The sequence below is a fragment of the Rhineura floridana genome, chromosome 9 (assembly GCF_030035675.1).
Source record: "Rhineura floridana isolate rRhiFlo1 chromosome 9, rRhiFlo1.hap2, whole genome shotgun sequence".
Lineage (NCBI taxonomy): Eukaryota > Metazoa > Chordata > Lepidosauria > Squamata > Rhineuridae > Rhineura > Rhineura floridana.
The window spans coordinates 58,364,781-58,392,450 of NC_084488.1; the positions used below are offsets into that span (position 1 = coordinate 58,364,781).

At 41.9% G+C, this 27,670-nt stretch overlaps 2 protein-coding genes across 6 annotated transcripts in view; one reads left to right on the top strand and one right to left on the bottom strand.

Moving 5' to 3' along the window:
* SPMIP2 (sperm microtubule inner protein 2) overlaps positions 1–4,385 on the top strand; it is a 98,014-nt gene extending 93,629 nt beyond the window's left edge. The window contains exon 5 of the mRNA XM_061584385.1: positions 4,325–4,385. Within this exon, the coding sequence (XP_061440369.1) occupies positions 4,325–4,375 (51 nt within the window). The 3' untranslated portion in view covers positions 4,376–4,385. The remainder of the gene's footprint in view (positions 1–4,324) is intronic.
* The window catches only part of FNIP2 (folliculin interacting protein 2), a 97,080-nt gene that overhangs the window by 39,186 nt on the left and 30,224 nt on the right, over positions 1–27,670 (bottom strand). For 4 of the 5 annotated variants that reach the window (XM_061584381.1, XM_061584382.1, XM_061584384.1 and 1 more), the window contains exons 2-15: positions 23,235–23,361; positions 20,838–20,960; positions 19,038–19,138; positions 18,882–18,953; positions 18,406–18,506; positions 18,212–18,301; positions 13,260–13,331; positions 12,012–12,132; positions 10,449–10,650; positions 9,495–9,583; positions 6,484–6,630; positions 5,997–6,166; positions 2,182–3,370; positions 505–661 (exon numbers count right to left, since the gene is read on the bottom strand). In XM_061584381.1, the coding sequence (XP_061440365.1) occupies positions 505–661; positions 2,182–3,370; positions 5,997–6,166; positions 6,484–6,630; positions 9,495–9,583; positions 10,449–10,650; positions 12,012–12,132; positions 13,260–13,331; positions 18,212–18,301; positions 18,406–18,506; positions 18,882–18,953; positions 19,038–19,138; positions 20,838–20,960; positions 23,235–23,361 (2,761 nt within the window). The remainder of the gene's footprint in view (positions 1–504; positions 662–2,181; positions 3,371–5,996; positions 6,167–6,483; positions 6,631–9,494; positions 9,584–10,448; positions 10,651–12,011; positions 12,133–13,259; positions 13,332–18,211; positions 18,302–18,405; positions 18,507–18,881; positions 18,954–19,037; positions 19,139–20,837; positions 20,961–23,234; positions 23,362–27,670) is intronic. The other variant, XM_061584383.1, reaches the window with a different exon arrangement.

Here is a 27,670-nt window from a genome sequence, read left to right on the forward strand (position 1 = left end):
ACTGTATTTAGAAGCAAAAACATTTTGATTTAAAATATGAGTCCACATTGTAACAACTGAATCATCTTTCAAACACTGAGTGCTTTGAAGTAAAATCACATCCATCTCAAAAAGGTGCCTCTCCAAAGAAAGAAGCCTCACAAGCTCTTGAGATAGTTGACAGCTGTCATGTCAAAGTGCATTTTGCAGCATATGTGATTGTTAAGCGCAAAGGGTGGACACTTTTTAAAACTGGTACATGTTTAAAAAGATTTATTTAAAAAATAGGTGGTAGAAGTAAAACACCAATTAGACACAGGCCAATAGCCGTTTTGCCCCATGTGGCAAGTGGCAACCATGCTGGACACCAGGGGATTAGAATGCTTTCCCTGCTTCCATTTTTACTTTGGCTTATTTCCAGCTCTGAGCAACCAAAAACCACCCCTCTTTTACTTTTCTTACTACCAACGTTTGCCCTTATACGTTTGCTGCAAGAAAGAGGCTCAGAAGTATATGCAGACTTACATTCACTGCACGACTCAATTCAGCTGCTAAGCATTGCTTGAGTTGCTCATCATTACTGATTCCATGTAACACCAGGTCAGGCATATATGAGGCACAATAGCCACCAAGAAGTGACCTTCCAAAATGCTTCATGCTTTGATTGCTGATTGTGTTTGTTCTGAAAAAAAGGAATTGGTTACTCAGTTAGTACTGAGCTATTTCTCAAGCCAATATATTAAGATGTTGAAAAAGGTAAAAAAAAGGAGTTATTTCTGCAAGATCAGACAGTAATGCTACATGAATGATTACACTACCTACTGTGCTTGTAAGATTACAGCTCAAAATCTACAACGGCCACGCTCATTCTCAGCTCTGAATGTTACAATTACTCCACAGTTCTCAAATGTTTAAAGCAGGGGTGGATAACCTGTGGTCCTTCAGATGCTGTGAACTACAACTCCCATCAGTCCCAGCCAGCAGAGGTGATGGGAGTTAAGATGGCACCACATTGGCTATCCCTGGATTACTGCATTTTTCTCCACTAAAAGTTGTACATGCCACAAAATAATTCCCACAGAAGCCTTAACTATGGAACTCTGAAGTTAAATCCAGCCTAAAAGGATTAATACAACTAGCAAACAATGGAAATTATGCAGATTATATTTTTTAAATAAGGGTTGCCTGAAGTATTTCCACTGTATTATGAGACGAACATAGCAATGGGCAGATTCAAGCCATCTACATTTTTCACATGACAAACAGGTTATTTAAAGATCGCCTCATTTTATTTATATGATTTCTCACCAGTACTTCACCATACAATTATGATGCTAGCCGCACATCCGAGGGACATTCCATAATTTAGGGACTGTCACAGAGAAAGGCCATTCCCCACACTTCGGAGGGTGGCAGAGCTACCAAGAGAACACCTTTGGCCATCTTAACACCCAAGAAGGTTAGCAGGAATGGAGGTGGACTTTGAAATATTTAGAGCCCAAGTTATTTAGTGCTTTAAACGCTAATATGAGGATCTTAAACTAGCTCATTGGTTGGTTCTCTGTTAATATCTCATAAATGGGTAGCTAATGAATTATCCAAACAACTAGGCAAAGCACCTACTTCATTCGTTATAGCGGTAGTTACATGTTTGTTACCATTCTTCATTGTCTCTCACAGTGTCCACAAATTCCAGACAGTTCACTCTACTTTTGTTTACACTGAAACAAACTTTACACTGGATTACTTGTGCTCTGTTGCTGGAGACTTCTCAAAACCCACCTATTTGTAAAGATTGTCAGGCTGCATAATGTGCATGTATCCAATGATGTAGACTCTTGTCCATGAAACCATATGCTATAATAATCTTAGACTTTGCTGTTTTTACATAATGCAGTAAGAAAAACTGAGCATTTTAGTTCACTTTAACCAAACTGAACAGCCTCTATTAATGCAAAACCTCAAATTGCAATACAAGTATTATTCCTAAAAAGAAAGATTTCAGTTTGCACTACTTTAGGTTGGCCCAAATCAGCTTTCCCAGAATGCCATGCCACTACTCTATAGGGGAAACTTAATTATCAGGTTAGAGGTTCCTTTATCAGATTATTCTAGAGCTACGTTATAACAGTGCAAATAACAATGCAAAAAGCTCTAGAGGAGACACATCTTCAGGGTTGGGCTCCCTTCCCCTTTTTTTACCTTGGCAAAGCAAGTTCCACTTCGGAAAGTTCCTCAGGCCTATTGTTGATGGAGCCCAGAGACTGCACATCTGGAATATATGCACTACCTTCATCGTCACTCTCTCCCAAGGCACTGTCAGAGCTCTCATTTCTAGGAATGTTCTCTTCTATTCTAAAAGGGTGTTTACTTCCAGCATCCCCACAGGGGACATCCTCAGTTACTCTTTGACCAGATCCTTGCGCATGAGCAGGACTTCCTGAAACATAGTCAAGAGAACCTCTTTCCAGGTTTTCACAGCAGGTACTTTCAGCTTCCTCCAGTCTTCCTGGATTGACAGTTTTGACTTTGCTATCAAAAGGAACAGATGGATGACCTGACAACTGAAGTGCATTTGATACTCGCATTTTACAAGCTTTCTGCCTAGCATGTGGTTTGAGACAGAAGTCAGGTTTCTCCTGCTGGGCCTGGGTAGTTATATGCAGCAGACTTGACATGATACACGGAGATTTGCTTTTACCCGTGAGCATCCCTAGAGTTTTATCCAGATCCTTTTTGGGCAGTTCTATATCAGATTCTGGTGAGGGGGAGCTTCCAATTTGGAAGGTAACCTTTTCCAAGTGAGGGTACCTCTGGCCAGCCCTCTCACTGCCAAACAGGGATCCTGTTGCTTTATACTGGTTGCCATCATTCATTCCTGTTGTTAAATCCTCTAACTTAGCTTGTCCCCCTGATACCTCTTCTGAATTGGCCACAGTTTCCTCCTTCTTAACTTCCTCCACGGTTTCTTTGGGGGAACCAGCTTTGGACAAGCAAGAGGACAGCTTGGAACTCTGTTCAGCATTTATTCCTTCATGCTCCCCCTTCAAGCAGGCAATCTCAAAGCAGTTCTCGTCTCCCTTAGCGGCAGTACTTCCAGTCCTCTGGGGCAGAATGGGAGGCACAAGAGCAGGTTCATTTCTAACAGTGACTACTACATAATCAGAATCCTCAACTTCTCCCTTTTCTAGGGCTGTTGAGATCTTGCTGCCGTTCAGGGCTTGCTCTCCTTCAACTTGCCCACTCCAAATCAGCTGATTCTCTTGCAGCTCAGAGCACCGTAGGAAGTATGTAAGAACATAGAGTATGCGTTGAACCAAATCTTTACGTTTCCCGACAATGACAGTCCTTGTCATCCTGACAGGTGAACCTATAGCACCATGCAAGTCACCTAGATAAAGGCATGGGGGGGGGAGAGATTTGCACTGCGTTATTAATCCAGATGGACACAGGGCACAAGGGTCATGTCCAACTCATTTTTCTAAAAAAACAAGATTTATCTACCTACAAAAATGCACCATAGAAGTCAGCACTGAAGAATCAAATGTTATAATAATCACTAGTCTATCCTAACAGGTGAAGAAAAACTCAAGGGTATAATCCAGTTCAAGCTAAGCTATTTTACATTCCATTGATTTCAATAGGAGAAATTAAACGCATATGGTTAACTTCCCATTGAAAAATCAATGGAACTTAAAAGTGCTTACAACTGGCTAGATCATGCCGTCAAGTTTTATTTGCATCCCATAATTAGGTTTTTTTTAAAATGACTTTTTTCCCAAGTCATTACCAGGGAGATGTTATATACTCTATGCTTAAATCAACTACAGTTTCTATGCCAAGAATACCCAGATTCTGGGACCCCTAGAAAAGCTAAGCAGTGTACAATTTACATTTTTATTTACTGTCATAAGAGAAATGCAGAAGTATACCATAAAACGATTTAAGGCAACTCATACCTTACAGGTCTGCAACAGAAATGGCTCATCCAAAATTAGTTACCATTAAAGAAATCATGTTAGAAATTCACAACATGAGATTCAGTAAAAGACTCCCATAAGATTTAGAGACTATTTAAGTGTAAGCTGACCAAGAAAATTAAAATCTGTTGCTTGCAAATAAATTTTACTGCAGGTGTGAGGAACTTTTGGCCCTTCAGATGTTGCTGAACTACAACTCCCATTGACCATGCTTGCTAAGGCTGATAGGAGTTATAGTTCAGCAACATCTGGAAGGCCAAAAGTTCCCCACACCAGCTTTGTTACCAGAAGTGCCTAAAGAAATTAATTATTCAGCTTGCAATCTATACAGTAACCACTAGAGAGCATAATCATGCTTTTTATAGCAGTATCTCCACAACTGGCAAGAGCATCCCGTAGACCAGACCAACATCTGACTGAAAGGTGCAAGCTTTTATGCTTGATGAAGAGTATGCTACAGCCAATAAGGTATATGTACATATGTTCAAAGAGAGATTTTAGTAAATACAGTACTGATATTTGAAACGCTTTCACTATGCAAGTATACCTCAGGCAGATTTCTAATTATTCCTCAGCCTAATAAGGTAAATTATTTTCATGTGTGTAATATATGGGATAGCACCCACAACAGAGCACTCAGTCTCTCTCAGCTCCCACCCCACCTCCGGATAAAGGCTGGCCTACCACAGCACTGTTCTTTTACTAAAATCAGCCAATATGCAACATTTGGTTACAACCCTCTATGAGGAGAAAGAGGACGAAAAAGAAGTGGACGATGAGCGGCTGGAGGTGAGGGAGAGGAAGCCCACCACCATGCCAGCTCCCTTCCCAGTGCCTGCCTCCGCCCTGCCTCTGGTGGACTTGGGCGAGCAGCCCCCCAGGCTCTCACCTGCCTTTCAGCTGGCCTGGACTAGTCACCCCACTGTCTCTTCCTCCTCCACATCACCCTCTCCTTTCACTCTGTCCGGCTTCAAGGTCTCGCCATCTGAGGAGGAGGTCCCTGCGCAGCGCCACGCTGCCACCCCTACCGGCACCCCCACGCCAAGAGGAGCCCTGCGCCTCTGCCATCCCCCTGGGCCGCTGGGAAGAACTAGGGTGGCAGCTGATGGAGACTGGTGGAGGCTAAGTTGAAGCTGCTTTAATTCTTTTTCTATTTTTATGACCTATAAAGCCCTAATATCTCCCTATATGAGCCTGCCCGGGCCCTGAGATCCTCAGGAGAGGCCCTTCTCTCAATCCCCACATCTACGCAAGTACGTTTAGTGGGGACGCGAGATAGGGCCTTTTCGGTGCCTGCCCCTAGGCTCTGGAATTCCTTTCCTAGGCAGGCAAAAATGGCCCCCTCTTTGCAATCCTTCCGTCAGCAGGTAAAGACTTTTTTTATTCCAACAGGCCTTTGGAGCTGAAGGTTGCTAAGGCCATGGCTTGAAGAGGGTGCTGCGTTGTTATTGTTTAATTGTACTATTTTAAACTGAGGTGATTTATTAAGTGTATGTTTGAATGGTTTTAATATTGCAAATAGTTTAATTCTATTTATTTTAGACTACTGTACGTTTTTAATTATATGTATTTTTATCTGGAATCCGCCTTGAGTTCCAGTTTGGAAAATAGGGCAGGGTAAAAATAAAGATAATAATAATAATAATAATAATAATAATAATAATAATACTTTTGCAGTACTGACTGGATGTGTAATGTGGCCTTCTATTATATGTTATATTATATTTATAGTGTGGTATTAATTCTTGTATTGTTGTCATATTTGCTATTTTTTATTATGGTTGTATCATTTTGTTTGAAAATGTTTTGCAATTGTTTGCTCTTGTTATAAGTTATTTCAATTATTGTGTTTTTTCTTCTTGTAAGTCGCTTTGAGTTCTACTGTTGCAAAAAGCGACTAACAAATGCCAGTAATAAATAAATAAATAAACATTACAATATGCATGCGCACAATCGCATTTCCGTCCAGATTAAAAGAAATCTAATCCTATAAAAATGCTATCTTTTTGATACTTTGTTTTCAAGTTTTACACTGACCAAGCTGTGCCCAGAGTGGATTGTAAGGATGAGATTTTGCCAGCATGTTCACAGACTGAGAGGCACGTTTCTCAGAGAAGGCCTTGATGGGAAGATGATCAACTGGCATCACTGTGGGGACCCAAGCCAGGTGATAGGTCAGCACTGCTGTTAATAGAGCTGCTAAGAACCTATGGAAACAAGAACAACAAATAAGGTAACAAACACAGCAATTCAATAAATAAATAAAAATATTACATTTATATCCTGCCTTTCTGCCCAACAACTCATGGTAGAGTATGTGGCTATCCTCCTCCCCATTTAATCGTCACAGCAACCCTGTGAAGTAGGTTAGGTTGTGAGACAGTGACTGGCCCAAGGTCACCCAGTGAGTTTCATGGCTGAGTGGGGATTCGACCCCTGGTCATCCAGGGCCTAGTTCAATACACTACACCACCCATTTCCAAGAAGGGGAGCAGAGCAAGCAAGGCGGTAAATGGTGACTTACTGGTTTTTGCTGGTCTGCTCTATCAAAACAGTGAATTCCTTGAGAAAGTGCTGGCACAATGGATTCTTTTCGGAAGTGCCAGACATCATGGTTAGCCACACAGGCTCTGCAATCCTTGGAACTGAATACAAGTTCCAGATTGTAATTCTTAAAGAGAAAGGAAGGGACCCAAGAAGAAATGTTAGGTAAAACAGTGTAAAGCTGCTCAAAACACAAAACTGCTTTTCTACCTTAGGGAAGATTATCTCAGCATACAAAGCCAAGCTCGTAGCCCTGCTTCCTGAGTGCCTTTGTAAAGGGCCCAGAAATTATGAGGTCAGCAGCAGTATACATGAGAAAATGTATTTCAAGAACAGGAGCACACAGGAACATGGTGCTTCCAATGACTATGAAGGAGCTATACCAGCCAATAATACTAATTCACAACCTGCTAATGCTTCTCATGCTGAGAGGAAATAAAGGTTTATCTTAGCCTTGGTCAGTAGTACAGTTGAGGCTTCATTGAAACCATAACTGTTTGTTCCCCTGCAGCAGGAGTCACCAATCTTTTTGGACCAGTGGGCACATTTGAGATTTTGGAAATGCACTGTGGGCACCAGTCACAAAATAGCTGCCATGCTGACTGGGAGTTCTAGTCCAAAACATTTGGAGGGTACCAGCTTGGGGAATTCTGGCATAAAAGTACTGAAAAAAATCACCCTTAGAACTGTAAATATGGTGGGTGTACTTCCACCATTGGAATTATGGGGGGGGGGCTTTTCACATCTTAAAACACATGGAACCTTGGCACATGCAAGTCTCCCCTCCCCTCCAAGTTTACAAAACATCAGAATAGGGTTCAGTCTTTGTAGGGAGCAGAAAATTCAAGAATGGATTTGAAGAACCTTGGAGCATATTGACAGAGTACTACACAACACTCTGGAGCATTCATCTTTCTCTTGTTGACACCCCCATCCCACCTTCAGTCCAGAGATGTGTTGAAAAAGTTCACTGGATTATCCATTCACACAATCATGGCCTTGTTCTCAAAGCATAGCAAGGCTCACTTCAGTCCCATCTACTTGTACCTTGGCTTGTCAAAGACAGTTCTGAACAAATGTTTATGTCAGCCTTTGCCAGCCTGGCACCTTCCAGCTGTTTTGGACTACAGCTCCCATCATCCCTACCCTGTTGGTTTATGTTACATATTTCAGCTCTGACCAACTCGCATGCTCTTTGATATAATCCCTCTCCACTCCCTCAGTCTTGGAAATAGCCCCAGTCGGGTGCTTAAATAATGAGCAGAGATATGGTCAGATGATCAAACCTACACAGAAGCTAGAGTGAAGTGTGAAATCCTTATCCAAATAATAATGATTTTCAAACTCTTAACGGCTTCCTTCATTTCACTAGAGGCAACATTTTATATGCATCACAGCATAGGTTAATATGAAATAGTGTAAGTAGCTATCGGTGATTGCTGTTAAAACATGCTAAATACAGCTTGAAATAATTTATAGCTTAGTTTCCAATCACAGAGGCTATGGAGTTGGGTATTGTTCATTTCAGGGACCAAGGAAATGTTTTAGGATAAATTCTTTCAGAAGTCCTTGAAACCAGTGGGGCAGTACTGATGTATTTGCCACAGATGTAAAACATAAAAAGGAGAAATCGTGCATAAAAAAAATCAAACAGGCTCATTTTAAAAAACAGCCTGTAGCTGGCTGCAATCCAAAAGTGGATGGGTGAGTGGGGGAACTTTAACCACCACATCTCAAACCCTGCTGCATGGTTGCCAAAAGGGAGGAAGTGAGGTCAGAAGAAGGCTCTTGCACTTGGCTGCCTATTTCACGTGGGTTTCCCCCCCTTAATGCTACTTCCTTCCCATTGTTTTCAGCTGTCTAAATCTGTGCCCAGTTTGGAAGTGTGCTGGGTGACGGAGATGGCTTTGGATCCAAGCTGTTTCCAAATATTCCACCAGCATGTCCTATTTTGGTTCTACCGACAGACATCATCGGTCAGGTCAGGGCTGGAGGTTTCTGCAAGAACGGGGGTAGGGTGGTTCCAACATCAGGTCTCTTGCTCTCCGGCGTAGGAGGGTTTTTTGTCAGTTAAGTTATTTGTCAGTTAATTTGCACAAATGGCAGTCTGAAGTTAGTTAAAGTAGAGCTTGTCTACTCATGGACCCACTTCATTCTGCTAGAAGGTGGGTACGTGGACTATTCCACTACATACAGAGGATCACATTTTTGAAATGCAGCAAGTTTTTTTTGTTTTTTTTTTTAAAGAGGGCTTAACACAAAAGGAGTGTATGGTGGTATATACTATTCTGTCACCTCATTCTCCTGCATGTGCTTATCAGCCTATGCTACTCTTTTGGAAGGTTAGGTGGCAGACCACTGCAGGTAACAAAATAATTGCTGGAATCAGCTATTTGGTTAACCTATGAACTGTGTAAGTTATGAAGCAAAGGGGTGGGTGGAGAAATAGAAATAAAAAGAATAAGAATTCCCAGTCCCTTATAAATAATGTTGCAAGGATCAAATTTTAACAGATGTGTTACCTTGGTCCATAAAGCTGCATGAAGAACGGCAGTTTTTCATATCAGCATCTACTGACACTGCACAATGGATATAGGCTATATCATAGGCAGGAATTTGTCATCATTGCTGCATTTCCCTTCCTACCTCACCGTGCCAAAGCTTAACAGTCTGAAGAAGTGCAAGTTTTGACTTAGCATTTCTAGACAGAAACCATAATGCCTCTCTTCCCCAACTGCCACAGCCAACTTTTAAAAGGGCAAATCTGTGCCATTTTATCTGCACACCTATTATTCACCATGAGAGTACATGATTGCACACCTACAATTTGCATATTCAGCATCTTTTAAGAAATTCAGTCCTTCAATTAAGAGAAAACACGTGTGCATAGAACATGCAGGAAGACTAGTATAACAGGGACAAAAATTAGAACGAACTAGGACCTGAATGGTGGTCTGGGTCCCTATATAACTCTATGGAACGCTAACTTACCTAAATTCATTCAGGGCATCCATGACACAGCTGATGTACACTTGCACTCTTTGGCTAGTTTCTGCTATTTTTCTACAGGAGATCATAGCCTTGGAGATAAAGGAAACACAATGGGTTTAAAAGGAAAGATAAAAGTGACACTTTCAAAGGGTTTACTGAAAAGCTTTGTGATGTTAAGTGTTGGAGCCAAACTAGGGGAAGGGCTGTAGCCCCAAGCTAAAGCACAAACACTGCATGCCAAAATATCCTAGTTTCAATCCCTGTCTCTGGGTAGGGCTGGGAAAGTCTCCTACCGGAAACCCTGAGGAGCTGCTGCCAACCCATGTTGACAACACTGAGCTAGATGGACCAATGGTCTGACTTGGTATAAGGTATATGTTCCTTTAAAGTGGGACACAGCTCCTTCCAGCCTCCTTGTAGTACATGCCTACACTGAAAACAACTCCAGCGCAGTCTTACTCAACCTTGGGTCCCCTAATGTCAGACTACTGCTCTCATCATCCTTGATCATTGGCCATGCTGGCTGCGGATAATGGGATTTGAAATCCAACATTTGAGGAACCAACTTGGAGAAATCTGCTCTGGAGGGGCAGGAAGATATGCATGGAAGCCAGATAAAAATGATTTAAATAAATAGGTTGCTGGGGAGCAGGCGAGAGAGACCATACAGGATTCAGGGCCATAAATCTTTTTCCCCCTGAAGGAAAGTTTCTGCATGTCATTTGCTACAACAAAGCTCATCTTCCAAGGCCATCTCAGATTAGACAAGCCTACCTCATAATGATATACCATATTCAGAGCTTCCGTGATGCCAAGAAGAGGACTTTGAGACTTCCAGCAGGAGTAAATTGCCAACTGAATCACCAAACTTTCCCCAGAGACATCATCATTTAGCCTAACCCAACTCGCAGGTGGTAAAGATTGCACAGAAAAAAAATGGTCCCATTGCTCTACCATTTCTATGGCGCTCTTCAGCTTGCTCATGTGTGATTCAAATAAGGGGAAGTGAGAGAAGAAGAAATCCTGGAAATCCCTCTGGGCTTCTTCCTTTTCTGGGAGGGTGAAAATGATGCTGATGGCAATTTTTTTCCTTCGAATCATTGCAGGATTGAGGCCACAGCTTTCATCTGCCATGCTAAAAGTTTCCTCAGTTGACCTGAAAAAAAGGGGGGGAGGGAGAGAGTTACAGTACAGTTGTGTGTGCATTTAGAAAAATCAGCAATGTTCAAGATGTTTTTATTTGATGCCTTGTGCACTTATATTAGTGGGTTAAAAATGAGGCCTATATGTATGCATAGACTACTGTTATGCTCTCTATGTAGAGCAGCCTTTGAGTTCAATCCACAATTTTCAGCTGGTGCAGAATGCAAGCTGCTGGGCTGGTTGTGCCGGTCTACAGTATATTGTATCAGCTACATTGCTTACTTATTTGCTTCTGAGCTTAATTCAAAGTGCAGGTTTTAACCTTCAAAGCCCTTAGTAGGTGTGAGACCAGGTTATCTGGACTGCCCACATCATGAATGGCTCACCAGATGTTGTTCAACTACATCACCCATCGCTCTCAACTATCGCCCTGATGAGAGCTGGAGTCCAACAACTTGTGGAGGGGTACAGATTCCCCATTCCTGGGCTACACCTTTATGAGCCTGCCTGAGCCCCAGGATTAGCCTCAGACATCCTGCTCTCTGGTTCACTGTTAAGAATGAGCAGGCTGAATACCAAGAACAGGGCTTTATCAGTGGTATTTCCACATTTATGAATTTTCCTCCTCAATAAATCTGTCATATTCCCTTGCTTCAGAGTGTTAGACAGGCTCTAAGGACTTTCTGTTCTGCCAGGTTTCTATGATTTTGTTGCTGGCTTTGATCTTCCTGCTATTTTTCTTGTTAGTAATTTTAATGTGGATTTTTTTAAAAAATCATTGAAATGCAGCTTATGAAAGATAAAATACTAGTGGCTTATGTAGTTTCCCCTCCCAAATGTGTTATTTCAAGCACTACCACTGTCTGTAGGCAGATTATTTCCCACTAGAAACAGGATGTTCCAAGGTGTAGCACCTACAATCTGAAACTCCCTCTTCAGGGAAGTCCACCAGGCTGTTAAAAATTGCACTGATGAATGCACTTCATCTACCAGGCCATTTGAGAGTTCCTGATGGTATCCAATTGCTGGTAACGTTAGCTTCTGTAAGTCTTTTGATCCAATTCTATGGATTATTTTTAATTATTTACTTTTCTGCCGCAAGCCTTAGAGACTTTTAAGGCAGAAAAACAGTCCATAAATTTAAATCAGTTTTCTTGCAACTGGATTTCAGGTTTCTTTTTTCTCCCCTCCAGCCCCTCATATGCCCACAAAATGTGCTCTGGAAGGTCCCCCAGTCCCTCCAGAGCAAAGTTTGGGGGCTTGCAGAGGGCAGGAGAAGCCCAATTGCATAAGCAGACACCCACTCACACTAGGCTGGATCTCACCCACAGTGCCTGCAAAAGGATATTCCAGGATTATGCCTATGAAACCTACCACCTAGGAATAATCCCATTTTCCAGACTTGTGGTTTGACTTCGTAGCCAGCGGCGGTGGTAGCTGCTACTAGAGGAGCTTGGAGATGGCAATGGAGTCAGCAGCAGACTGCTCAAAGAAGCTGGCAAGAATACAGAAAGGATGTCAGCAGTGCCCAGGGCCGTCACTTCAGCAGTCATTTCCCCTGGCATCAAACTCCCCCTCACATCTTTTAAAGATATTTTCTCTTGGGGTGGGGTAGGGAAAGAGAGACCCACAGCTCCATCTTAAGTTCAATTACAATATGGAGTGATAATGACTCTTCCACATTAGGACCACACTTGATAGAAAATAAATGTCCGCCCTCCTTAGGTATGTGGCAGTGCAAGAGAGTGGACACTTTCCCCCACCCCTCTACCCCCATTACCATAGAAGAAACTTTGTTGTAGCAATTTTGCAACATGACTGTGTTATCAGCTTTCAGAATGAAAGAGGTAGAATCATTCTGGCCCTATTCAGTCGTTCTTGTCCTCTGGGGTCGTATCCAGTGCTGCTGCTCGACTAGGGCCAAAGGCTTTTGCTTGTGTGACTGAACTTTCCACTCCTCTCTCCTGCAGCTTCCCCCCCACAAAAAAAAAAATCTGCTCCGGAGGGATGGAGGACTCTGAAGCAGATTTTGAAGGTGCGCAGGGAGAGGAGAGGAAGTCCCATTGCGCAAGCGGAACTCCGTGTGTGCAGCGTTGGATAAAAATCCAGGTATCAAAATTGTGTGGGGACTCTGCTTGAGCACAGCAGGCTCCTGGCTGCATAAAATTCAGCCCCAACCCATGGGGAGGGGTTGCACTGCTAGAATAGCAACAAGGACATGTAGGAGATAAGTCTGAATGAGGCTAATATTGCTAAATCAAAAACAGTAGGTCAGACACTATCCAGAGGCTTACAACCTACAGCAAAATCATCAATATATTAATGGAAAGAAGTCATACTGGCACAAATCATCAACAATGAGTTTGGGGAGGCAGGAAATAGTGAAAATGTATTATTATTTCAGTGATAATGGCATTCAGAGGCCAGATATCAGACTTTACCAAAAATCCTAGACTGACAAACTCATGAGCAAATACTTCTTACTATTGTATCAGGATTTGTGGGAGGTGTATTTGAATGCCATATTGAGTGAAAGCAAATCTATGTCTGTTGGACCACATTTTACTAAATTCTTTTGCCACTTATGCTTAGTACAACAGAGAGGAGCAATGGAACAGATACCTGATCGAGCGATGCCACTGTCTGTGTCTTCATTCTGCCCCCTGCTAGGCATGTCAACTGGTGTGCTGTGCGCTGAATTGGGGGGGGGGGGAAATGGTGACAATTTAATAGGCATCCTATTTATGATCTGCTTTCAAACTAGGCCTCAGAGCAGCAGTTTAGATTTAGCAGCAATATTTCTTAAAAGTTCCAGAATAAGTGCCCCAAGCTGCTTGCTTTTAATAGCAAACATATAATAAAAGAGCTAGAAATGGGCAGAAAAGCAACAGGAAGGGAGAAAGAGTTAGAAGAATATTAGAGTCTTAGGTATTCCATAGTGTTCTCTTGGCTAAGGCCTATAGTTGCAAACAACTGAGGGGCAAAATCCCTGCTCCACTGTCCCTTTGCTGTAGCACTACACTCTCTGTGTTCAGTTGCCTAGCTTCACCACTGTTCCCCCACCCCACGGAGTGAGAGGAAGAAAACACAAATGTAAGAGTGCATATTTCAGCACAGAACCCAACTTTACCTCACTGCACTTTCTTTCTGTTGGTTGTGCACAAGGCCACCATCAGGGGGCAACGTGGCCCACTGCCACCCTGCCACTACCCCCCCCAGGGTCCTACTGCACTGTTGCTGCCTCCAACAGTCATTCACATTCCTTCTTCTGGACATATCCCTGACAGGTGAAACGGGAGCTGTGCCGGTGCTCAGCTCCGATGCATGGTGACCAGCCTCCCTCTTAGATTTTCCCAAATGCAGTGCTTGGCGTTGACGCTGACAATTCCATTTGGGGCATGTAAAGGGACAGGTGGCAACCATTCTGCTTCCAGTGATGTAGCAACTGTCAATGTCACATTCAGAGTGAGGGGGCAAGAAAACACCTGTGCTGCTGCTGCTGCAGTTTGTCACAGCATCTAGAAATACTGCTTAAACTTTAGGCAAAGTAACTTCTATTGTTACAAAGTGTAAAAAGGATTTCTAAGCGGCTGTGGCAGCACAGGTCACTTTCCCAGAATGCCTTGCTCAAACAATGGAGGACCGTATCTCTGTGTTTTGCATGCAGAAGGTCCCTGGCATTTCAAGGAAGGGCTGGGAGGGAACTCTGTCTGAAACCCTGGAGAGCCACTGCCAGTCAGTGTAGACAATACTGAGCAAGATGGACCAATGGTTTGACTCTGGATAAGGCAGCTTCCTACGTTCCGCTCAGTCCTTTCTCAGAACAAAGCACTGAGTAGTGCACTGGAGACCAGAGAAACCACCGGGGCTGTAATGGGTGGCAGAACAAAACTAAAAGTGAAGGGGAGAAAAGGAGGAAGACTGAGGGAAGAGAAGGTGGCAGCGACAAGGAGGGAGACCGGTATTGAGGAGGGGTGCTCGCCACAGGGAACACATTCTCTTGTGCCAGCCCTGGAGTAACACTTGACTCACGTTCAGTGGAATACTAAATGACGCTTTAAACCAGCTTTCCAGTCTATACAAACAGTATTGTGAAATACAACAGCAGGCTGTACCCTCCAGATTTTTCTTTCATAGAGTGGTCACAAATAGAGAGTGTGAGAGTGAAAGAGACCCATTTCTCCCCTCTCTATTAAGGTGTCAAAATGGGATGCCTGAACTGAACAGGCTGTCTGATCCTAATGAGAGGAAAAGCTTTTCTTTGACAAGCTTTAACACCTTACCCTCAAAACTTTTAAAGGGCAGATATAACAAATTCCCTGCAAATTACTGACACTTCCCTTGTAATAATGTAGAGGTGGCATCACTGCATTTTTCAAATGGAGTTTTTATCGGGGGGCGCACAGAGAGAAACTGCTATACACCCCATTTCACAGACCTTTGCATGATAATCTTCAGAGTTTCCATTGATCATTTTATTGGAGGGCTTTAGGTTTGTTTTGTTTTTAAATAACTAAGCAAGGTGCAACATGTGTAAAATTGTAATTTCTTGTCGGTGGACTGTGAGTAAATGGTATTTGTTTTTGTATTCTCTGTTCGGCACATTCAAGGGGAACAAAAAATGACTTTAGGCTTTTTACATATTACAACATGTAGCAAGAAAGTACAACCCCTTGGGGAAGATATGGTAAGGTACAGAGAACTGTCATCTTAGGTGCAAACGACCTGGGCTACAAAACACTGAACAAAGTTCTTGCAATACAATTATTATTATATTTAAATAAATGATTTATTAATTTATATTTTAGTAAAATAATTTTGAAATTATCACTTCTTAGAAGAAAAAAGGTGTCTTGACTTTTAAAAGCCAAGAGCACCTGAGCTTGCTCTAGCAGTGGCCAGTTACTCTTGCCATACACACCTTTGAGTGCAGAATTAACACGCACACAAGGTTTGCTCCCACTTGACACTGAACACAGGTGCAATAAGCCTCTACATACATACAGGTGTTTGTGTGAAAGTGCACACTTGTTAATTTATACAGCTCAACTATGTGTGTATACTAGCTGCACATTCATTGAATGTAACATGTGAACACCCCTACACACATAGAAAGACAGTCCAGATTTTAGACTCTGCATTAAATAAATCTTTATCTTTTTTGCTGCAGTAAAGGGGAGAGAACCAGATATGTGGATTTTGCATGAACACAATATTAAGCTTAAAATACATCAGGTTTGCTTTAACAACATACTGCTGATCCTGCAAGTTTATCAACACATGTATTTTGTTTGAAAATCCTAATCCGAGTTCAACTAGTTTGTTAGTGTTATCAGGTTGGAACGCTGAGTGGAAGGAAAATAGCCATTAGCACTGTTCTGCAAACACTTGCGTAATAGTTGACATGGAATTATCATAATAGTTTCCATAGAAGTTTTCATGCCTCTCAAGATAAATGACAGGATGTATTTTTGATCTGAAAACAAAAGAAGCCCCTTTCAGGCATTCTTAGTTACACAATCACCACCACGTGAGGGGGCGTATGAGGGAGGACTACCTAGTCCCTGCCATCACTGTTGCTGCGCCTGCAGCCCTTCTTGCATTGGGTGCTAAACTTCTCCAGTGGGCAGTCTCTCCTTATCTGGCTCTTCCTAAATGCCTTGTGGAGCCTACATGAGCAGAGCTGGCACCAGGATGCAGAAGTTTACCCCCCAATGTAGGGAAGGCTGAAACAGTGATGGGCGGGGGGGCTAGGGAGTGCCTACCCACTCTCCCTCCTCACAGGATGGTAATTGTGGTGGGAGAAGCAAGCCTGAATAGGACTAAAGTCTTAAGTTGCCCAGGTAGCACCTATTAAATGGTTGTTTGACAAAAATATGGCATTATTTATACTGGACAAATCTATGCAGATTAGGGCTGCCTTGAATCCTAATATCAAGGATATTGTCTTAAAAAATGGCTCCCATTTCTGGCATATGTTGACTCAAAAAAGAAGATGTATATAGAGGTCTGCTAAACTCATTATATATGAATTTGATCTCTGGTGACTCTGAAACAAGAATGCAAGTGAAAAGTAAATGTTTTAAAAAAATAAAATTGGCGATTATATTTTAAATAAATGTTTAATGTAATGTTGGTTAATGCAGTGCCCTTTTGTATAGGAATAATCTTCAAATACATCATATTTTTGTATGATATATACAAATGAAATATAAACAGATTTATTGTGCCTAAGCTTTAGTCTCACTTTTCCTGTATAACATGCTAGCATGATGTAATGCATGAGTGAAAGGTGACCTGAGTTTAGAAGAGGATCTTTGGTTCCAACCTAATATTACTCATGTATGTTGTAAAATGACAGCACACACACACAAATGACAAATCCATTTTCAGATAGCAATCCCAGTTCAGTTATCAATGCTAGACAACGTGGCAGTTGTAACTCCACATAAAACAATTCATGACTAGTGTAAGCCAATGTTAAGCAAAGGAGATCAATTGATTAGAGTGCATGCAAGATTTGGGACCCATGTAAGATTAACTCACATTCCCTTGATCAAACTGTTGCTTACCTGCTTCCAAAAGGTCATCACTTTGGCTATAAAATTAACTGAGCACATTCAATGGCATTTAAGTTACTTTAATATTTGAGGGGAGGGGGGGAAAGTGAGAAAAAGAAACCACTCCAGCATTATTCCGTGTGGGAAAAGCTAACAGCAAACATATCAGCACACCAGAAAAAAATTTAACTTGGAAAAAACAACTCCTCTCAAATCTGGAAGGGGACAGTCAACCATGAATAAATACTGCACTATGAAGAGAAACCAGCAGAGAAACACATTACTGAAGATGCTACAAAGAAAGGGTGAGGATCATGTGGCCCTCAAGATGTTGGGGAAGAGCCATGGCTCAATGGTAAGAGCATCTGCTTTGCATGCAGAAGGTCCCAGGTTCAATCCCTGGCATCTCCAGGTAGGGCTGGGGAAGACCTGTGTCTGAAACCCTGTGGAGCTGCTGCCAGTCAGTGCTGACAATGCTAGACCAATGAACTGACTCAGTATAAAGATAACTTCCTATGTTCCTATTGCACTGCTCAGCCACAGCAATATCCTCCCAGCAGCAGAATTGCTACTGCTTACTGGGAAGGGGAGGGGAGGGGCAAAGTAGGGGCTGTGCGGACACAGCTGCAGAACCAATACTGCACTACTGCCCTTACCACTGCCTCTTCCCCTCCTGGTAACTAGCAGTGACTCCATTGCCAGGAGGTTATTCCTGTAGCTCTGTCCCCACCAAACATGCTGGTCCTGATCCCTGACCACTAGCACACTGTCTGGAGCTGATGGGAGTTAGAGTCTCACTTCATCAGGAGGGCCACAGGTTCCCTACACCTGCTTTAGGTGGTCTCCCATTGGATTTCTTTTTTAAAAAAGTCCATTAAGTGAGAGCCATCATCATCATCTTAGCCCATTCCATTTGTGGAGAGCAGTTATTGATCCCATGCAAAGATATTTCAATTGGAAGCTAGGTAAACGTGTATACAGGTCCCCACCCTGTGCTCAATGCTGCACACAAACCTGCAAAGAAAGAAGCACTCCGGATGAGCCGGAGAGGCCCCCCTTCAGGCATGCCATGCAGCAATTTGTTGCTACATAGCTGTAATACACCTAAAGAGAGCAACATGGGAAATACACAAAACAAAACATCAGATTAAATGTAAATGTAAAAGAACAACAAACTAGAATTTGTTTAAAGAGGTGCATATACTTACCTAGATTACTTCCATTATGACAGGGGCCCAAACTGTTTGGATTCCAGTTCAGTCTTGCTAAGTTTGGATCTTGATTGATGCATTCAAAGCTACCTTGCAAGCTTGAAATGAAATATCCATCCAAGACAGACAATCAATATTAAGTTGTCATTCAGTATTCCCCCTTCCTGCTGCTGCCCACCACCACCAATTGGCTATCCAAGATTGTAAAAAGGTGGAGTTTCCTACTGTCTTGCCTCCAAACAGTGAATCCCCCCCCCCATTTTTAAGACTAAACTCTCCATACATAGCTACCTATTGTGAGTTTTGGTGTCAAATCCCCTCAATTTACTTATGGGACTTGACATCCATGCCCCAACCAGACAAAATCAATTGCATCGTTTCATTGTTAGTTTAAGCTGACTGAGGCAAATTTTTTCACCTCCCATCCCCCCAAAAAAACTCAAACTGAAAACAGAAAAGAAAGAGGGTCTCACCTGTTTGTACTTCTACTGAAGCTGCCTACTCTGGCAGAGAAAACTTTACTCATCATAAGCTGTGGAGGAGAGCTGAAAGGATAAACAGTAACATTGGTGACTCAGCAGTTTCAACAGCAGTTCCATGACAAGATGGAACCAGAGGCACCAGCTCACCGTATATAGTGGATTTTCAGTGTCGAGCCTTTGTAACTCATTGCTACTGAACCAAACATCATCTCTCCCAACATGTTGACATCAGAAGCTGGCCTGGTATACTACAGGTAAGGAGGGAAATACAACAGAGTTATTTTCCACAAACTTTGCCATATTCTTCTTGTAAATCAATTCAGCTTTGAGCTGTGCCGTGTATTAACTGAATCTCAGATGAAACATTAATATAAGCAAGTGAAATGCAGAACAGAAATAGTCTTACTAAATGATCACCTGGTCTGTGCAGCCACCATTGAAAATCAGGCAGAACAAAAATGGGGGGATTGTATTAACATTAGATCTTGAATACATTTTAGTTGTTAATGTTTTTATTTTTCCCATTGATTTTTTTTTATTATTGTGCATTTATTTCATCATTCAAATAAAGATCAAGGACAACAAAAAGATTCATTTTACACTAGCTTAAAAACATGTGACAACTAAATTGTACAAACTATCCTGGTCATTTCTATGCACGCACATAATTCAAGACAGAGATGATACTTTAGCCAACTATCAAAATTGTATTTCAAAAAAGCTGCCTGCTCAGAAAAAAGGTGGTATTCAACGCTAGACCTACTCAGAGAAGACTCCTGAAGTGAATAGACATGAATAACTTAGGTTCATTAACTTTAATGGGTCTACTCTGAGTAGGACTTAGTTGAACACAATCCAAAGTAAACCAGCCTTGAAATACAAATTTTAATTTTCTTTATTAGTATTTTCCCACCCATTTTCCAGTGATTTACCAGTTTTCCGTTCTCAAGTTAATGTTATCAGCTAAGAGTCTTAACTACAAAATCAGGAAGACCCCAGTTTAAATCTCACAACTGCCACAACTCCCCTAAGTGGCAATCTACTCTCTCTCAACCACAGGTCACCCTCATCTGCAATAAAGGAGTTATACTGACCTATCTTACAGGGTTGTTTTAAGAACTAGGATAATACATCTAAAGGCACTTTCAACACTCTAAGAAGCTACGGGATTATCAGCAGCAGCAGCATTTAGCTTCAACAATAAAAAAAACTTCATAAACATACACCAAGGTAAGCAGCATGATGTGTAGCAATCCCCATACTTCAGCCTTTTGAGGAGGTGCTTGAATAAATCACATGGCTTGAAGCTGTGCTCTAAACTAGTTTTGCCTGGTGTCAGCATAAAGCTCCACCCCCTCTACATTGCCACATCATTTTGCTATGCAGAGTGGAAAGCACACATGGCAACTAAATGCTGCTGCTGGACATGGTCCTCAGTTTTAATGTGATTGCAATGAAAATGAACCTTACCTATTATATATAAAGTGGGAGAACAGGAGTTTTCAAGTGTCTGAGATACCTGTAACCTTAAATTCAAAAGCCAAGACACAATGGGCCACTGTCATACTCAGATTAAACCCAATGAAATCAATGGACTCAAGACCATTGCGTCTTCTCTGAAGATGTCCAAAGTTTCATATTGCCCATTGTGTGTAGCATGAACACGAGAAGGCAAGGAACCCCATATCATTTGCAGTTTAAAGAAGCTTGTGTACATAGCATAGCAAAAGTGGGGACATGCAGAATTAAAGTGTATGAAGCTCCTTCACACTCCTTCTGCCTCAGAGAGAAGTTCTAGTGAGAATTCAGCTATTTGCACTGCAGTTCAACTTGTGTAGCTATTTCTAAGAGACTACATGGCAAAAGATCGGAACTCAATACAACTGAGATTTTTGATCCACATGACTTGGATATGCATACAGATGCCAGTTGTCAAGCTCAGGTTACCTGATACTTTGGAATGTCTTCCTTGATATTCTGTCTGCTGTTCATTGAAGGGCTACAGGGAGAAGCTATATTGGAGTCACTGCTTGCTTGGCAGCCCTTGCTCCATGTCTTTCCAGGGGCATCCTATGGGAGGACATCAATTGCAGTAATGCAGAATCACCATGGTTTCTAAGCAAGCCTGTGATATTTCACAGAGAGTTAACAGCAGTGCAGAAAAAGAAAAAAGCATCCTGCCAAAAAGCATCAACTTCATGTTAACAGTTGCCCTTTTATCTTTGTCGTTGCTGAAATCAATTCAGGCAACACAGCCTTTGCCAACCTGGTGCCCACCAGTTGTTGGACTCCATATCAGGCTCAGCCAGCATCTGGTGGACACCAAGTTGGCAAAGGCAGCAGTAGATGACTTAGATATTGATGGTTTCACCCGTTTCAAAACAACTGCTTGCTTAGTTGCTTTTCCATTTACAAACTAATCCCAAGTTCTGAGGACTAAATCTACATGCGTTTGAAAATGTTTTCTTGTAAACAAAGTCTTGGACTTTGCAGTTGTATACCAATTGCTCCCTTCGGTTATTATATATGTGTTTGTTTAGCAGCTCCAATGATGTGCCAGACTTTTTCTTCACCTAGCATAGCAACATAGCAGGGTGTGGAAAGAGAGTAAGAAGCAACCCTTTAGGGACATAAGGTGAGGCGAGACTTTTTTTTCCATATTCAAAATCTCATATAACATTTTTGTTTTACTTTGGCCACCTCTGTCAGATGAGGACTTAAAAGCTTCCTCTTTTAAAACATTAGAAAAGCCCCCAAATAACACTTGGAGCCAATATGCATCTCTAAATGTGTTTACTCTAGTGAATCATGTGAGAAATTACATGAATTAAACATATTTCATTTCTGAAAACTGGTCTAGGAGTGTCGTACTTCCCTGAAGCATTTTCACTATTAGACACAGATCTTAGTGGTTTAATCATGTGCTAGGAGTAACAAACCCCTGGATTCAGGAGTCTGATTTCATTCCCCACAAACCAAGATTTTCTGGCCCTTCAAAACACCAACGATTTGACAACAGTGGCAAAGATTTTTGATTTCTGCAGTACATGTAGCTGGCTGCAGTTACGAAAGAAGAAATGGCTGGGTTACTAGCTTTCCACTTCTTTCTCCTTTCCTTTCTAAACCCTATTCCTTACATTCCCAATATGGTATCTAGTTTTAGGACAGGGATGGCTCACCTTTTTCTTTGACCCTTGGGGCAGCATGTGTGGCCACCCCACACTTACATCCATACACATAGACAGAGCACACAGCCCCCACTCTTCAGCTGATCCATTCAACAACGCCCCCTCCCCGGCTCATTAAATGATCAGTCTGATTGCCAAAAAGGGGGAAATTTGCATCCCCACTAGGGCACTGGGTTCAAATCTCTCCACTCACCCAGACACTGTGTCATCCATTTTCTTTTTCCCTCAGCTTCACCTAACTGACTCTTTCAATTTAACCTCACTCACAAGGCTGTGTGGGGTGGGAGAGGGGTGCTGAACCCATTACCCTGAGCTCCTTGAAGGGTAAGACAGAAGTGAGCCAACATGCTACTGTACCAGTTTAAAAGTGATCACCACCACGCCACCCCTGGAAGTTGTTAACCCCACCCCCACTCCTTATCTGTCCTATGAAGCACACAGGCCTTTTTCACATTCAGCCACCTGTTTACATTCCTTTTGTGGAGATTTTGCTTTGAACTACATTTATTTAAGCGCTGCTTATCTAATCCCCAATGTGACTGTCATTAGGAAAAGAGAGAAATTGTTAGTTGTCATGCGCTTGACACAAGCTACTCACAGAGAAGGCGGGTGTGGGGACAGAAAAGTCTTGGTAAAGTGCTTGCCCCTGGGCCATCCCCAGAAAAAGCCTGGAACAGAATCTGTTTGCTATACTGTAATGGTTAACCTCTGCTCTTACAGCCGTGTAGCTTGCCCAAACTTCCAGAGAAGCAAGCCTGGTGGAAAATTGGCTCAACCTATATTGTTTATTGTTCTGAAGGTGAAGTGAAACATGAAATGGAAATCATGACTGGGCCAGACAGAAGTAGCATAAAACAACCAAAGTTGAGTCTTCTGTGTAAACTGTATTCAAAGTGAGCTTTTGTTGCAAGACAGCATCATAGGCAGAGTTTGCATACCAACTTGTGTTGGCAACCGACTCTACACCTGGAAGCAAAAGAACTGCGGGGTGTGTGGGGAGAGATGGGAAGGATCTCAGGTAGATAAAGAGCTGGTCAGTCACCCACCAAGACTGGCAATGCTTGCATTCTTAAGATTTAAATAAAAGTGTTTTTTTTTTTAACATTGTGATCTTGGGGTCATTAAAAAAAAAGTCTGGATAAACACACACACATACCTGAACTGCTGTCTCATCAGTCTTGTGGACTGCTGTGGAGTCAAACAGAACTTGTCTGCCCCGCCTCTCACAATCTTGATAGACTATCAAGCGGATTTCATTTAGGTCAAACTCTGAGCAGGACCAGCTATGAATTGTAAATACAAGAAGGAATGAGGACAGTAGTCTTTTATTCACGTTAGCTTTACAGGAACAGTGCAATTAAAACAAAACATGAAGCAGTTTATATGCAAGAGATCTTCTGTGATGTGGTCTTGCCAAAGTTAAGGCCACAAATGTCCCCAATACATTCACACAGAAGAGACCCAGAACAGCTGGAAACAGAAGTGGGGTCATTCCAAAAAGTGCTAATAAATAAATCACAAGGATGATGAAAGTAAGTAAAGTTAAAAAAAAATAGTTGGCATTCTGTGCATCTGAGACTTGGATAGTTTCCATTTAGTCTGATAAAAAGTTCAGTCTAAGTATCTGAGGAAAATTCTAAGAACATCACATATGTATCTCTATGTATATGCATATACACAATGTTCATTATTATGTGGGAGAGCCTACAGGAATAGCTGGGAAGCCACAGCATTACCCTAGCATTAGAATAGTCAGCATGGGTGAGATGTTCAAGAAAAGCCTCATTAGTCAATTCCCAGATTTCTAATTAAGGATCTTTAATAAATGATTCAAGAGAAGTGGTAGGTTGTCTTAAAAAGGAAAAACCACAATATTGTCTAGCTAACCCTTACACTTGGATATAAATTCTAAAGTTATATATCAAGCACAAACATATAAAATCATATACAAATTACTAAGCATCCTTCAGCATGCCAAGGGCATGGGTGTCTCTCTGCCAGAGAACTAGTGCAGCACATACCAAACTCTCTCTTTTAAAGTTGAATTCAGGGCAGGGAGCAAAGGTGTTGGCATCCCATCAGAGGGGATCTTGGACACTCATAGTCCAGCACATAGGCAGGAAGTGAACACTTAGTACCTGGCTAGCTCAGGGAAATAGGTAGAAATTTCTCTTTTCCTTCTGCCGCTTCCTTGTGTATTTTTGGAGGAGGATGGTGGTGGTGGTAACAACTGCTGTATTACTGTTAGATAGGATTTTCATATATGTACAGAAGAGTCAGAGCAGGCTGTTCTACAGATGCTAAGTACCAGCGTCCCCACCCTGCATATTTATCACATTTAGTTTGGCTTCAAAAAGCTTGTCCGAACAGTTCAGGAAAAATCTCTCACATTACAGGCAATTTGACCAATAATATTAACCATACTAGAAATGAAGAGCTTTAATGAACTGAAATAGGCTAATAAATGAATACATGTAGCCTTCTAAAAAGCGCTGTAGCTTTTAAAGTCTACTACCTAGACAGGCAAGACTAGTTTGATTATTCCTTGTTACACATATTTAGAAATAATTCTCTATGTTATTTTGGGTTTAAATGATGTCTCCACTGAAAGTAGTACTTGAATCTGCCAGTGCCTTGAATCGCATGACAATGCCACCCTGGACTTTTGAAACCTACATTTGACTTTACAGCTGCGACAGAGAGGTCCTCTGCTATTCCAACCTACAGCAATTATTTTCTAACAGAGTTTTTCCTTGTGTATTTTAGTTTCAATGTGCTTCCAACCTGGCCTAGCTGGACCACACCTATAGCATAGAGGGAGAACACATGCTATCAGACATTTTTAATGTGTCCTGTGTGCACAGCAGCCTTTTGGCCAAGACCACATTAGTTCTTTCCTCAAAGTTCTCTAAAGAGCAGGGTTTCATTGTTGATTTAAAAAATGCCTTTTTCTCATTAGGAGAAAAATGGTTACATCTCCTTAACCAGAGGTGTTAAGCATGTTTATAAAACCTTTTGCTTTATATAGGCCAACAATCCTCCAATGTTCCATCAGCCCCAGTCAACATGACCCATGGTTTATAGTTCAGCAACATCTGAGGGGGCCACAGGCTCCCCATCCCTGGCCTAGGAATGTCCCAAATGGCTCAACTTTTTGGTTTAGCCAACAGATTTACACCATAAAAGAGAAATCTAAGTCTTTCTTTCAATATGGGACAAAAAATAGTACAGGTTTGTTTTAATGAAACCTTATCAAACACTATGTTCGAGTGACCAAATAATCTATGGATTGCAGTTCTTTAGTTACTGAGTACACTAAATCCAACCCCTCATGCAGTTATTTGGGTTTCTCAACCCGAGTGTGGGTGTGTATTGAAATACGTGTTACTACAGAAAAGTAGAAATTTCCCCCTTTTCCAGAGTTGCCTATCTACCTAGCTGAATACATAAAACTTTCCCTCATACAGAACTTAATTTACGGAAGTTCATAAGAGAGATCACACTATATTTTTGCACTTCTGCAGATAGCATCTGTGTAAAATTAGCCTGTTTTACACGGTTCCCTATCTTTTGAAGAACCTATTTAAATGGTAAACCCTGTTAAACTGTGTCATAAGCTTAGCCTGCCCTGCGGCCCCACGACCTGGGCGATGGCAGCTCCAGCACCGGCAGCGTCAGCAGCCCAGCTCCACCCTGCCTGCACCCCCAATGACTAAACCCACAGGGAGCTCCTTGCTTCCTTTGCCCCCGTGAGGGAAGATGGGTGCGCCCTGCCCTAGCCCGCGGACTCTCCGTCCTTTGCTCCGTTGTCCTGGCATCAAAGAACTTGGACTGGGTGCTATGTTTCCCTCTATTCCTATTTCTCCCACCCGACTGAAGATGTCATGCCCGGGGAAAACTGTACCAGTCTCAGTTCCAAAGCAGGACAGTAGTGGATGCATGTAATTTATTCTGAGTTTCTTTCCTGGACATTTTTCCCTCTTAATAATGTTATTTGTTATTTAGTTTAATTTTTGTAAAATGTATTGCTTTCACTGATGTATTTTTATACTTGTGGTTATTTTTCTTTGTAAGCCACCTTGAGGGCCTTTGGCCGAAAGGCGGGGTATAAACAAATATATAATAATATAATAATAATAATAACCTGGAAGCTGCATCATATGCAGAACACAGCTGTCAGATTGCTGAGTGGCATGTCAAACTGTATTACACAGAAACTTAAGGAGCTGTACTGACTTCCTATTTGCTACCAGGAACAATTTAAGGTGTTAACTTTGGTGTATACAGCCCTTTCAGCTTGGGACCCAAATACTTGAACGAGTTCCCATTATCAGCAAGTACAGGCCTTAAGATCTACAGATGAGGCCCTACTTGTGGCTCCATCAACAGCTGTAGTGTATTGATTGGTCACAAAATGCAGGACCTTGTCTGTCATGGCACCCCAGGAGTGGAACTCCCTTTCACTAGAGATGCCTTATCTGCTGCAATGCCTGTGTATTGCTGACTTTCTTTTTTAAGATGCTCTATTTTATTGATTAGGGGTGGTATTCAATGCTAGTCCTACTCACAGTAGACCCACTGAGGTTAATGGACATGACCTAGGCTCACCAATTTCAATGGTTCTATTCTGAGTAAGACTTTGTTCAACACAACCCTCTATCCGTATACCTTTGGGCAAAAGACAAGTTTAATTTGGCTATTAAATGACCCTATCAGAAGGCACACAGTTGTTCTAAACATGATCTTTGACTTTATTTTTCCGTGAAAAACACAGTAAGAAAAATACCACTGTTTTTAGGATAGTTTGGTGCAGAGGGAGGATAAAGCTTTTTTTTTTTTTTTTAAATGGAGTGCTGGTGTTATGATTTTGCTTTACAGATAATAAAATGCCAGCTCCAAGTTTTAGGGTAACCTCATAACACCTCTGAGTGGGGTCTCCTCCTCTGTCCATTCCCTTGCCTTTTCTCTTTGAGGACAACCTGCACAGCTGCCCAAAGGGAAAGGCAACTGGAGCAGAATCGGTTATCTCCTTGCTATTTTCTCACTACTCACCTGCTTAGAAGTGACAGGGAGTGATGGCAAAGAGGAGCAGCAGCACAGCCAGGTGACTCACAGTAGTTCCCCTGTTTGGGTGTAGGCCTCAGCAGATGCCCAGCAATGCCCACCTGAGACTAGTCCTGCAGACAGAATGTGCTGCCTTTGTATCATTTGAAAATCACTTTTGCTCTAATGAATATTTTATCCTGGCTTCTTCTCTGCATTATTATGTGACCTCATACTATCTGCAACTAACACCATGCTCTTGGAGGAAATGGAACACCAATATAAGGCAAGTGATAGGTTGCCCAAAGTAGTCACAATATTTAGGAAGACCAATTTTTGCCTAAAGAAATGTAAGAGATAATTAGAAGAATTCTAATTCACAGCTCAGGTTTATTCTCACAGCTCAGGTTTAGTTCTCAGCATCTACTTAAGCTCAAGCAGAATCATATTCAAGTTGATTTTAATTTTTTGAAATAAGATTTCAAGCCTCACAGCAATAAATACTTACACTAATGAACCTTGATTCTATATACAGTCACATCCCTTCCC